Source organism: Gopherus flavomarginatus, chromosome 1, assembly GCF_025201925.1.
Source record: "Gopherus flavomarginatus isolate rGopFla2 chromosome 1, rGopFla2.mat.asm, whole genome shotgun sequence".
Classification (NCBI taxonomy): Eukaryota; Metazoa; Chordata; order Testudines; family Testudinidae; genus Gopherus; species Gopherus flavomarginatus.
The window spans coordinates 57,981,428-57,995,632 of NC_066617.1; the positions used below are offsets into that span (position 1 = coordinate 57,981,428).

The window sequence follows — 14,205 nt, forward strand, 5'->3', positions numbered from 1 at the left end:
TATAGGTGCTGGATAGCTGAGTGGGAACTGGTTTTCCAGATAGGAACATTTTTGCTATTCTAAAGTTTTCCCATTCCCCATCGGGATGAACCTGAGACCTTTCAAAGATGAAAAACGAGACAGAAGGATCCCAATAGTTTGGTGATTGGTTAGGACATTCACCTGGGATGCAGGAGACCCAGATTCAAGTTGCTGCTTTGCATGAGTCAGACCAGGAACTTGAAGCTGGGCCTCCCACATCTGAAATGAGGCTGCTCTGGGGCGGGTCTGACTCTGACTCTCTAATTTGGACCAGAAACTTCATCCTGGACCTGAGAACACTTTTCAATGAAAGTTTAATCAAACCCAGTATGTTCCCATGAAACGTTTTGGTTTCAGTGAACCAGCACTTTCCAATGAAAAAATGTTTCAACAAAAATTTCACTGCCAGCATTTCTACTTGTAATTGCTTTGGGACCTTAGAAAATATTCCTGAACTTTTCATCAGTTCCAAAGGAAATGCTAAATGCTCTCTCACCAACAGAAGTTGGTCCAATAACAGAAATTACCTCACTCACTTTGTCTCTCTAACATCCTGGGACCAACACTGCTGCAACAACACCGCAAACAAACACTAACAATGTCCATCTTTAGGTATTTATCATCAACATTGTTTATTTTATGCACACAGGCAGGTATCATGTAAACCGTATGAATAAAACCTGAATGTGAATAATCTCAATGTGACTGTATGGATATAGTTCTGATCAGATCACTGGAATCTGCCCATTCAGTAGTATTCAGAACCTACATTCTTTTTCCATTTAACCTTGAATTTATCCTCTGGACCATTATATTTATGCAGCAAGAATAAACAGAGAGTGGAGACCTTTTTGTGCTCCATGGACATTGCTGACAATGGGTCTATAGAGGATTAAAAGTAGGCTCTGGAAAGTTCTGGAGTTGGTTATGTCCCTCAAAAAGTGCCCCATAGGATTGATTCTCTGCTCCATTATGTCAATTTTTAATTGGTGTAACTCAATAGGATCAGTGGAAGCATCAACATATAACTGGTGTGACAGAGTGGAGAATCATGCATCCATGGTCCATCTGTGGGATTCAGATCAGGATTTACTACTCTCCCTCGGAGTCTAGGATGTTGAGATCTAGGGTTTTGACTGGGACTTCTCTTTAGAGCTATCTTTTTCAGGATAATTAGTTAAGCAAATCTATTTCTGACCACACTGAAATATACAGGATACTAAAACCTGACACATGAGGACACTCAGATTTAATTAATGGAATTAATTCCTATGTAAAATTGCTACTCAGCACCTTCATCATTTAAAAATTATCCAAGCGAAAAACAAGGACACTCCATTTGTTTGTTCAATAGTCCATTGAAAATAGAAATGGCTAGTAGCAACCTTCTTCCTTACAAGTCTCCTCTCCTCTAGTGCTGATTACACTTTATGAAAGGCATACTATACCTAGCTTTCTTTGGATAATAAATCACTAAACTGGGCGCTTCAGTTGTCTTACTGATTTTGATAACATAATTAATAGAATTAGCTGCATATCTGCCCCACCAGGAGATTCTTGTGAAAGAAAGAAAGAAAGAAAGAAAGGAAAAATCTTTTTCTATTGCCAGAGTTGGTTGTATTTCTTATGTGTGACACTACAGCAGTTATTGTGATTTCCCTTGGTCTCCTGCAAGATGATAAAGCCCTGTCTAAAACAATGAAAGAAATGCTATCAATTACTGTCTGCTTGTTCTTGTTTCATGCATAATTAAACCTGGACAAAGACAGCATCAGATCAGACACTAACAAGCATCATTGCAAAGAGTCCAGTTGCAGTTTGGTGCTGATAAATAAAAATTCTAAGCAGCTCATAAACAGGAGAGGAGAGGGGAGGATTTACTAGCCTGTGTTTGCTTTTATTTGCTGGTTTTATGGCAAGACCATCTTTTGAAAAAAAATGTAGAATTGTTACTTGCTCACTTCTAGGGCCCCAATCCAACTCTCCTTGAAGTCAGTGGAAAGATTCCATCAATTTCAATGAGAGCTGGATCAGATCAAAGCTTGAGGTGAAACCAAAACCCTTTACTATCCCCCTCCCTCCCTATGCTTCAACCGCTGGGGGTTCAGATGAATTGGAACCCAGTTCCAAACCAACCCTTGTTTCTGTTCTGCACCAAAAAAAGAGGAAAACATTCATCTTCTCTGGTTTCACCTACTTCTATTTGAAGGGAAGAGATGGGACAGAATAAGAAAAACTTATCTGAACCTTCCAAACTGCGATGATGTGAATAAAATGGGACCTGGACCCAATTCATTCCTGGCTTTGTGAAACCAAAGCACAATTTGTAAGATGTTGCAAACCTAAGCCCCTCTGGTTCTGCCTGTTTCCAGGAGTTCCAGGAAGCTAGTGAGGCAAAAAAAAAAAAAAATTCCCCACAGACTGTAGATCAGCAGCAGCAGCAGAGTAAGCCATGGTCTCTAATGATGCCTGAGAGATGCAATAGCTCTCACAGCTGAGGTGCACCTCACCTTGGGGTAAACAGTAGCTGAATTAGCATAACTGCTGCTATGCCTTCTTCTCTGCCCCTGAACACACTGGCTCCCACAGCCTACACACTGCTGATCAGGAAGCCTGAATACAGCATAGCTCCATGGCATGCAGAGGTTGTGTACTCCCTTTGTGTGATCCTGGTATCCTGCCTTCAACTTATGTAGCACAGCTGCTCTAGTTTCAGTGCAGTCCTGGCTCTCTGTAGCCATGGGATAGGGAGCAGGATTACTTCGTGTTTTTTAAGTAATATATGTAAAAAGATTTTCTTATTTAAATCTTCCCAGGAAATATTTCCATTTCCACAGGTACATTTTTGCTCCTTTTTAGACTTCATTAATTTTGCACTCAATGAAAATGAATGGCTAAAAAGGCAAAGTAAAACATAAACAATATTTAATATTAACTATAAATCTAAGATGCCTTTCAAGGACGCTCGGTCTGAGTTGTAAAAGGTTTTCTAATTTTTTTATGACCATTTAGAAAAGTTACATTTGTGTTGACGTCATTTCAGAGATCCTGTAGGTTTTACTCATTCTAAAATGTGAATTCCCGAGTCTCTGAATCCTACTGCTTGCCTTAGTTGCGTAATGTACCCCTTTGTCGTCAGTTAGATTATTCATGTGAGCAAAGTGAGAAGGATTTGGCCTAATTTTTACTTTGAAATAGAGCTGATTTAATTGTTTCTTGAAGATATCTATTGCAAATTTAGCCATTTTTTTCTTAGTGAGATGTTTACCTGCAAATCTAGATGTCTAAAAAAGTATTTGTTATTCATTACAATTAAATATTTAAATTACATCTGTGCACAAATTCCCCAGTCAGAATTGGGACTGGGTGCTGTATAAACATAGAAAAAGGAACCATTCCTGAGTATTTGCCAAATAATTTAGAGGAACAAATTTCTGCATATGGATTGCTTGGAAGCCAGTCACTTCATGGAGTGAGCAGTCACTTATAACAGGTGATACCAGTTTGACTGTCTGACTGAAACTCTCTAAACGAGAATGCTGAATGATGAACAGTGAACAATGCATTTCCAATGGGAATTTTTAGCCAAATAACCATTCATGCTAAAAAAAGATGAAACTTTTTGGGGTTCATAAATATTTTCACAAATATTTGACAGCTGTCCAAATAATTAAGTATGAGCCTACAAATAATAGTGAACTGAACCTGGTGCCTCTAGGCATGAAAATATACACTAATGAATGTCTTAATGTTCTACCAGCTCTGCTTCTGAGTGCTAAGAGAAGCTGCTTTTGTTTACAGCTGTGTCTTCCTAGTGAACGATTTCTTCATTTCCTTTTTTTTTTTTAATCAGGAAACACTGTCAGATATACCTTTGTTGTCAGCCTTCTGAAAGCAGTGGAAGCACAGCTAGCTAGATGCAAAGTTCTGCAGTGACACCACACATTTCAAAGTACAGAGCAGAGAAGATGCGTCAGGGCAGCCTCTTTATGGAGATCTCCCACAGAGATGGTATGGGATTGAAATACTTCTTTGTGGGGAAGTAATTGCAGGAATGGCATCATAAACCTGGTGACATCCATTGCAGGTAAGGAGAGACATGAGTACTGAATTTCCTGTTACACTGAGAGACATCTATCCATGGATATCCAATTTTTTTCTGAATCTGTCCAGCTAGCAACAGCAGCCAACACAGACCCTTGTGTATTCAAGCAATTAAATCCATCGCAATTAGAAGGAAGCCATTTGAGATGATAGCATTTTCCAGAGATGAAGAAAAGCCACTGGTAGTAAATAGTGTAGAAAAAATTTACTAAACACACAGCTACTTTCAGGCAAATATAAAGATCCCTGCCCTAAAGAGTTCACAGTCTAAACACCAGATCATGCCAATGGTGATTACTAGTAATAGTTCTTATTATCATGAGTCACCCCCACAGTTTTCTACCTAAATGGTTTGCTTTCATCACCTACTGCCTTTGTCCATTTATTGCAGATTAACTCAAATGACATGTAGCACATGTCCAGACCGTCACAATTCCATCATAGGCAACAGCCTGTGCTAGAAATTAAATAGTCAATACCATTCCCAACGATGCATCTTTGATTTTATAATACATCTTATTTCCAAGACTACTGAATGTACAGTATTCCCCACATATAATAATATATTTGGGGCTCCGTTACTGAATCCTTTGGTAAAATCCATGTTTAAATGGACTTAAAAAAACCCGACTGAGAACTTAGTGCTTGTCCTTACATGTCATCGTTAGCCCCCACAAGCACTTTAATCCTACCAGCCTGACAAAATCCTTTTGGTTATTTCTGAAACAAAACATTGGTGCAGTGCTGCTGGGCAAGGAGATGTACATGTCTGCTTCCACAAAAAATAAAATGGGACTTTCCAGCAATCTAGTGATGTGCAGGATCCAATTTCAAGACCAGGATGGCAGAGCTGGAAGCACACTCAGCCTCTGGGGGAGAGCCTCTGACTTACAGAAGGAAGTGTGTTGACAAAGTCTGAAGGGAGTGTTAGTCAGTTCTGCTCCTCAGAGTAACACAAAAACTTTTGGAGTGGGGAGACAAACATCAACAGGCTCAGATTTAAAATAGGAACAAAAGAAGGAGAACAACAGGGATCATGCATAGGGAAGAGAAATGTAGGGGTGCAACTGTGGCCTAATGAGGACCTGACTCTGGCCTCTTCAATTTTTATATGGGGACTGTTAGTAGTTATAGCCCCTCCTGCAGTCAATAATGCATATTTAAGATCTAAGAATATTGTACCTTTAAGAACTGACTGCTTGAGTAACCTGTCAATCAATGTATAACACCCTGTTGGAAGAGGAAGCTTTGTGGTAGATGAGATGCAAGCATGGAACAGTACAGTCCTACTTCTCCACTGGAACAGGAAGCATTAAATGTAAGGTTGACACAATATCAGAAATTATAAATTATATTAAATGTCTATTCATATCATAATCTTCTAACAGGCAAGTATATCCTCAATCTGAATTGCTGTAATGAGATATAGAGCATCAGGAGGTCCCTAAGGCAGACTGGTTCATCACTATTTACAACTTTAGCTTTGAGGTAAACACACTGACTTATAGGCAGCCAGAGCAGTTTTCATAGTGTTGGCGTTAGCAGCTCTCAAAGACAACACCTCCCTCCCGCCCCAAAGAATTAGTGCCAAAATATTCTATAAAAGCTGCAGCCTACAGGCGGTTTTCAAGGAGAGCCTGAAATAAAGAGGACTGAGGGCTTGTCTACATCAGAAAGTTGCAGCGCTGGTGAGGGAGTTACAGCGCTGCAACTTTGAAGGTGTACACATCTGCAGGGCATCACCAGCGCTGCAACTCCCTGTTTGCAGCGCTGGCCGTACTCCCGTTTTGTCTCGGGTGTAGAGGATCCAGCGCTGGTGATCCAGCGCTGGTAATGCAATGTAGACACTTACCAGCGCTTTTCTTGACCTCCGTGGAATAAGCAGGTATCCCAGCATACCTGAGGATACCTCTCTGGTAATCAAGAAAACTCCTCTGCCCTGTGCTCACCTGACCCCTCCTTTAAATCCCCCGGGAAATTTAAAAAATCACCTTCCTGTTTGCTCAGTCAGGCGTGGAGTGCAATTAATCAATCAATCATTCAGCGACCATGCCTCCACGCAACAAACGAGCCCCAGCATGGACCAATGCAGAGCTGCAGGATCTAATTAGTGTGTGGGGAGATGAGGCTGTTCAAACACAGCTGCGCTCCAGAAGGAGAAACTATGATACCTATGGTCAGATATCGCAGTCCATGCTGAGAAGGGGCCACGAACGGGACGCCTTGCAATGCAGAGTAAAAATTAAGGAGATGAGGAGTGCATACTGCAAAGCCCGTGAGGGAAACCGACGCTCAGGAGCAGCCCCCACAACCTGCAAGTTTTACAAGGAGCTGGATGCCATACTTGGGTGTGACCCCACCGTGAATCCTAGGAGCACGATGGAGAGTTCAGAGCAGGGAGAAGTGGGGGATGGTGTAGAGGATGAATACAGTGATGCTACTGGCGTTGAGGGGGACACCCCAGAGTCTCAGGACACAGGCAGCCAGGAGCTCTTCTCCAGCCCTGAGGAGACTAGCCAGTCACAGCAGCTGGAAGCGGACGTTGATGAGGAAGCTGAGGATCGTGCTCGTGGTAAGTAGATTGCAATGCTCTGTCCGTCCCCCATCCCCCCTTCCAAGCGTGAAACCTGCCCTGCGGTGTGCTCTGTCCGTCCCCCACCCCCCCTTCCAAGCGTGAAACCTGCCCTGCGGTGTGCTCTGTCCGTCCCCCACCCCCCCTTCCAAGCGGGAACCGTGTCCTGCGGGTGTGCTCTTCCTGCGGGTGTGTTCTTCCTCACCGATCCCCCCTTCCAAGCGTGAAACCTGCCCTGCGGTGTGCTCTGTCTGTCCCCCACCCCCCCTTCCAAGCGGGAAACCTGCCCTGCGGTGTGCTTCTTCCTCACCGATCCCCCCTTCCAAGCGGGAAACCTGCCCTGCGGTGTGCTCTGTCCGTCCCCCACCCCCCCTTCCAAGCGGGAACCGTGTCCTGCGGGGTGCTTCTTCCTCACCGATCCCCCCTTCCAAGCGTGAAACCTGCCCTGCGGTGTGCTCTGTCCGTCCCCCACCCCCCCTTCCAAGCGGGAACCGTGTCCTGCGGGGTGCTTCTTCCTCACCGATCCCCCCTTCCAAGCGGGAAACCTGCCCTGCGGTGTGCTCTGTCCGTCCCCCACCCCCCCTTCCAAGCGGGAACCGTGTCCTGCGGGGTGCTTCTTCCTCACCGATCCCCCCTTCCAAGCGTGAAACCTGCCCTGCGGTGTGCTCTGTCCGTCCCCCACCCCCCCTTCCAAGCGGGAAACCTGCCCTGCGGTGTGCTCTGTCCGTCCCCCACCCCCCCTTCCAAGCGGGAACCGTGTCCTGCGGGGTGCTTCTTCCTCACCGATCCCCCCTTCCAAGCGTGAAACCTGCCCTGCGGTGTGCTCTGTCCGTCCCCCACCCCCCCTTCCAAGCGGGAAACCTGCCCTGCGGTGTGCTTCTTCCTCACCGATCCCCCCTTCCAAGCGGGAAACCTGCCCTGCGGTGTGCTCTGTCCGTCCCCCACCCCCCCTTCCAAGCGGGAACCGTGTCCTGCGGGGTGCTTCTTCCTCACCGATCCCCCCTTCCAAGCGGGAAACCTGCCCTGCGGTGTGCTCTGTCCGTCCCCCACCCCCCCTTCCAAGCGGGAACCGTGTCCTGCGGGGTGCTTCTTCCTCACCGATCCCCCCTTCCAAGCAGGAACCAAGGCATCCCACTAACATGGGAGAATTTTAAGCAAAAGTACTCACCCCATTGCTAGACATGTCTTAGCTTTCTTGAACTCTACAGTGTTATGTGAGGTATGTGAGAGGGATGCTACCTACAGTTTCCAATGTCCTTCAAAAGTTGATAATAAACAATGATGCCCCTGTGTATTACATGTCTCTATCTCTATTTTTTCTAGACAACTCGAGTAATGCGGCTGTGTCACCGGCCTCACGTAGATTGCAGAATTTGAGGCGCAATCCTAGGAAATCAAAAGAGGAGCTGATCAAGACCGTTCTGAACCACTACAACAGGGAAAGTAGGAAGACTGAGGAGTGGAGAAAAAGTGTACAGGAATGGAGGCTGACTGAAAGCAGGAGACAGGAATTGTCTGCCAAAAGAATAGCCAGGCAGATGATGAGACTCCTGTCTCGCCAAACCAAGTCTTTTGAGTCTCTTGTAGCCATGCAGGCAAATATATACCGTGATAACCCACAGGCTTCCAAAAGCAATGTTCCTTGTCCCCCTGTGTATCCTCAAAATAGCTTTATGCAGCACCCAGTTCCTTATTATCATCAGCTGCCCCCAACACCTATAACATCACCTAGTAACCAAGATATGTTTAATTCTTACCCAGTGCACTCCACCCCCATCATTCTGCAGCAAAGTAATGGTGAGTTGCATCAGACGGTTACAATTGAGTAAAATAGGAAATAGTAAAACCTCTGAATGTACTGTGAACCACCCATACCCCCTTACCTGTTTTTTACTGTATGACAAATAAAAGGTTTTGGTTTGTATTTCTTTCCATATGTTTTATTGGTGATAGAAATGGCTAATTATACACAGCAAGGTAAAGCAAAGCACAACACATGCACCAAACATTACTGCTGGCTCTCAGCATCAAATTGCTCCCTTATAGCATCCCTAATCCTTGAAGCCCTTTCCTGGGCCTCCCTATTAGCCCTGCTCTCTGGCTGAGCAAACTCATTCTCCAAACGTATAACCTCGGAGGTCCATTCCTCACTGAACCTTTCACCCTTCCCTTCACAAATATTATGGAGGGTGCAGCACGCGGATATAACTGCGGTAATGCTGCTTTCCATCAAATCTAGCTTCCCGAACAGACTGCGCCAGCGAGCTTTCAAACGGCCAAAAGCACGCTCCACAGTCATTCTACAGCGGCTCAACCTGTAGTTGAAACGTTCCTTGCTCCTGTCAAGCTTCCCAGTATATGGTTTCATGAGCCATGGCATTAATGGGTAAGCGGGGTCTCCCAGAATCACGATGGGCATTTCCACGTCCCCTACTGTTATATTGTGATCTGGGAAAAAGGTCCCGGCCCTAAGCCTCCTGAACAGGGCACTGTTCCTAAATATGCGTGCATCGTGCACCTTTCCAGGCCATCCAGAGTAAATGTCAGTGAAATGCCCACGGTGATCCACAAGCGCTTGCAGAACCACAGAGAAGTACCCCTTGCGATTAATATACTCCGATGCCAGGTGGGGTGGAGAGATAATAGGAATATGCGTCCCATCTACTGCCCCTCCACAGTTAGGGAAGCCCATTTCTGCAAAGCCATCTAAAATGTCCTGCACGTTACCAAGAGTCACGGTTCTTCTTGTCAGTGTTCGATTAATGGCCCTGCAAACTTGCATCAGCACCATTCCAACGGTGGACTTTCCCACTCCGAACTGGTTCGCCACAGATCGGAAACAGTCTGGAGTTGCCAGCTTCCAGATTGCAATAGCCACCCGCTTCTCCACAGAAAGGGCATCTCTAAATCTCGTGTTCATGCGCCGCAGGTTGGGGGCGAGATCATCACAAAGTCCCATGAAAGTGGCTTTCCTCATACGAAAGTTCTGCAGCCACTGCTCGTCATCCCATGATTGCAGGACGATGTGATCCCACCACTCAGTGCTGGTTTCCAGAGCCCAAACGCGCCGGTCCACGGAGCAGAGCACGTCTGTTATTGCCACTAGCATTGTACTGTCTGCATATTGATGCGATTCAGTACCATCGTCCGACTCCTCAATGTCAGTCACACGCACATTTAGCAGCCTAAGGATTAGATCCACAGTAAGGCGAGATGTGCTGGCAATAGTCATTAGTAAGGTATTCAGTACCTGAGGATCCATTCTTGAAAGATAATGCAGAAAAACCGCTTTAGAGTCACAATGCTGCCACAGTGCTCCGCATGTGTACCAAAGCAACGCTGGCCGTTGGAACAGGAACAGGAAGCAGAAGGACAATCACACTTCCTTCCCCTTCCCACAAGCCCCAGCGCCGCTGTGGGACGAGGTGCCCTGTGGGATAGCCGCCCACAATGCATCACTCCCAACAGCGCTGCAGTGTGGCCACATCTAACAGCACTTACAGCGCTGCTAGCAGTAAGTGTGGACACTCTGCAGCGCTGGCCCTATACAGCTGTCCTAATACAGCTATAACAACCAGCGCTGCAAAGTTTTAGATGTAGACATGGCCTGAGAAATCTAGCATTAACCACCCTTACAACTAACTTCTTAAACAGATACTAGAAGCTAATATACAAATATTTTAACATTTCTCCCTTTAGGTGCCACACAAAACACAGCTGGAATTTTAAAATAAAAGCATGAAGATGGACATGCCCAGAATTTTGTTAATAGCTCCTTTTACAAATAAAAATCACCTCTTCTATTTTGAAGATCAAAATAGTGCACCCATCTGAGATCAGGGGTCACTTTGTGCTAGATTCTGTACAAACACACCATAATATGTAGTGCCTACCCTAGAGAGCTTACAGACTAAACAGACAAAACAAGGGGTGGGAGAAAGGAAGTTTTATTATTATTATTCCCCATTTTACAGAAGGGAAACTGAGGCATTGAGCGATTAATGCCCTGAGTCCTTCAAACAGAACCACGTAGGCAGACTCTGATGTACATGTGAATGTCTTTGCTAGACCATGGCCTAAATTACTCCAGGAAGTTTGCAGCAGAGCCAGGAGCTGAACTCAGATCTCTTTAGAACTGTCCAATGCCTCAGCCACAAAAACCATCTGTCTCAATCAAGCAGTGTAATAACATTGGTGATTACAAAAAGAGAAGAATTCAGGCGCTCCAAGCACCATAGACATTAGGATTCATCCCCTGCTCGCACACAAAAGTAGCACCAGTAAGAACACAAAGGTATCATGATGTGCATCTGCATGCTATGAACCCTCAGCAAACCCAGCATTCCAGGTTTGTTGGGGAGAAGTTTCTCATGTGAGTGACTAGGGCTTTAACCTAGTGAAGGGAGAACACTTTTTTTAAACAGTTTTGGAAACAAGAGTTCTAATAACCAATAATGCAGAAAGTGTGATATTATATAGCTAATATTATAGAACATAGCCAGTTATACAGCAGGGGCAATACAGCACATGTAGCAAAGCACAGGAAGCATGAAGGCACTACTCATATTTTAAGACATGATTCTTCCCCCTGCATCACAGGGGTATTACAAAATGGAAAATATTATTTTTCTATAAGAGGAAATCAAAACATTTTTTGACCTGTCAACTCTGCCCTCTTCAAAGAAAAACACCACAAAACTATGCAGTAAATGAGATTCCCGGTGCTACATAGATTGTAGTAGTAGCTCTATTTCTGTCCTTTTCCTGAAATACAGTATGCTGAATGTCCATTCCCCTGGTGCAATAACAAAACGTGATGACCAGGGCTAGCTATGAAATTGTGAGAAAAATGCAGCTCCTGGAACCCTGTGAGTGGAAACAGGCTCGTTCTTACTGCACAGAAGTGCCACTAAATGAGTTTATTCATTCTGTTGTTATTGTGCCTGAAGTACCCCTCATGGAAAATCCTAATGATTTAATAGAAAATGATGACCTTTCCACAGGATTCTTTGAACTTGGCTTTAGAATTTAATAGAGAATTATATCCCTGCAGTAGAAGTCTATAGGAAGGTACAAAAAAACCTGTTCTATACTACATTCAAAAGGACTTTAGAATAACATCTAGAGAACTCCTTTAAATGTCTGTAGAAACCTACTGGGTTTTATGTTTAGCAATTTCTACAGGGCTTTTTCTAAAGGGATGGTATAACTACACAAGCGAGGTGAGGTCTATCGGTCTCTCCTAGCTTTTATATTACTGCCCATCACTGTAGCATGTAGGCCAATGCATTCACCTCTCATATGTAGATTTCTAAGTCTATAATATGTTCATAGACTCATAGACTCATAGGTCAGAAGGGACCAATCTGATCATCTAGTCTGACCTCCTGCACAAGGCAGGCCACAGAACCCCACCCATCCAATTTTATAACAACCCCTATCCCAGGACCGAGTTATTGAAATCCTCAAAAATGGTTTGAAGACCTCAAGCTGCAGGGAAACCACCAGCAAGCGACCCGTGCCTCACGCTGCAGGGGAAGGCGAAAAACCTCCAGGGCACCTGCCAATCCGCCCTGGAGGAAAATTCCTTCCCGACCCCAAATATGGCGATCAGCTAAACCCTGAGCATGTGGGCAAGAGTCACCAGCCAGCACCCAAGAAGGAATTCTCCGCAGCAACTCAGTACCCATCGCATCCAACATCTCCCCGCAGACCATTGAGCAGACCTGTCTGGTGGTAATTCAAGATCAATTGCCCAAATTAACGATCCTATCATAACATCCCCTCCATATACTTATCAAGCTTTGTCTTAAAGCCAGGAAAGTCTTTTGCCCCTACTACTTCCCTCGGAAGGCTATTCCAGAACTCCCCTAATGGTCAGAAACCTTCGTCTAATTTCAAGTCTAAACTTCCTAATATCCAGTTTATACCCATTCGTCCTCGTGCCTACATTAGTACTAAACTTAAATAATTCCTCTCCCTCCCTAACGTTAACCCCCTTGATATATTTATATAGAGCGAGCATATCCCCCCTCAGCCTTCTTTTGGCCAGGCTAAACAAGCCAAGCTCTTTGAGTCTCCTTTCATAAGGCAGTTTTTTCATTCCTCGGATCATCCTCGTAGCCCGTCTCTGAACCTGTTCCAGTTTGAATTCATCCTTCTTGAACATGGGACACCAGAACTGCACACAGTATTCCAGATGGGGTCTCACCAACGCCTTATATAACGGTACTAACACCTCCTTGTCCTTGCAGGAAATACCCCGCCTGATGCATCCCAAAATCGCATTTGCTTTTTTAACAGCCGTATCATCTGTTGCCCTGCAATACTGATTCAATGAAAATAAATGTGACAGCCTCATTCTCCTCTAAACACCACAAAACTCAGAGCTTAGTTCTTCCCTCAGTACACCCAAGGAATTTGTATTGAAGGCAGTGGACCATATTCCCTGAGGCTGCAACTCTTTTGACTTCAGTGGACTTATGCCAACAAGGGATTTACCCTAGTAGAAGCTATAGCTGTGTAAACTGAGGGCTAAAGTGGGCCCTAAATTCCCACACAACTTGGCACACATAGCAGATACTACACAAGACAAGCCCAGTGGTAGAATAGTAATGGTGGTACAGGTCAACCATTAAGGGCATTGGCAGAGCTGTGTGGGAAAGCTCACACAGAACCTGCTCATCTTAGGAGTCCCTCATTTTACAGCTTCCCCAAGTGGCTGCATAACCATATTGTCCTCTTCCCTCTGACTTTTCCTACTCCTAGATCACCCTGTGTTATCTTCCTCTCCTGTTTATACTCATCTTATCTTTGGCCATCCCTATTCAGGAGAGCACTTAAGTGAGTGCTTAGCTATAAGCACATGTGCACATCTCATTGGAGTCAATGGGACTTAAGTACATGATAAAAATTCCCTAATAGGAATGGTTTTAAGCATATGTTTTAGAGCTTTCTTTAATTGAGCCCTTTGATTGTAAGCTCCTGAGGGCAGGGAACACATCTTCCTGTGTGTTATATAAAGCATCCTGCACATCTATGTTGCAATATAAATAATAAAAAGGAACACTAAATCCTCTGTGATCATTTCAAGTATTTCACACATGCCTCAGCATGCTGGACTTTTGGGGTAACAAGAATCTGGAAATGCTGCGCATGGACTGTATTCGTTGCACATTCCAACAGGGATGTAAATATTCACAGACATTTGAGCATCGCTTAAGCAGCAGCAATAAAGACCCTGAGCATTTCCTGAGAATTAATGATGATCTGAGATTGTTAATAGCCTGAGGTGAAACCCTAGGAAATGCCCAGGGCCGAAGTCATTATGGCAATTATACTCGTCTGGGTTTTTTTTTTTTAATTAACACGTTACTATCCGCACTGTGGTTCCTTCAACCTGCTATAGGTTCAGTTACAATGGGAACATTCCTGTCATCTCCATGGATGTCTGAATATTGTGCAAGTGTTGCCAATGGTGTCGGGGCACAGCATGCAAGAATAGGTTA

The 14,205-nt window shown here is 44.6% G+C and overlaps 1 protein-coding gene across 1 annotated transcript; it reads left to right on the forward strand.

Moving 5' to 3' along the window:
* The first annotated feature begins 5,783 nt into the window (after positions 1–5,783).
* On the forward strand, positions 5,784–8,621 carry LOC127042862 (zinc finger and SCAN domain-containing protein 29-like). Its single transcript, XM_050936346.1, has 2 exons — positions 5,784–6,697; positions 8,021–8,621. Exons 1-2 carry the CDS (start codon positions 6,175–6,177, stop codon positions 8,524–8,526), a joined length of 1,029 nt encoding a protein of 342 aa, XP_050792303.1. The 5' UTR covers positions 5,784–6,174; the 3' UTR covers positions 8,527–8,621.
* The last annotated feature ends 5,584 nt before the right edge of the window (positions 8,622–14,205 follow it).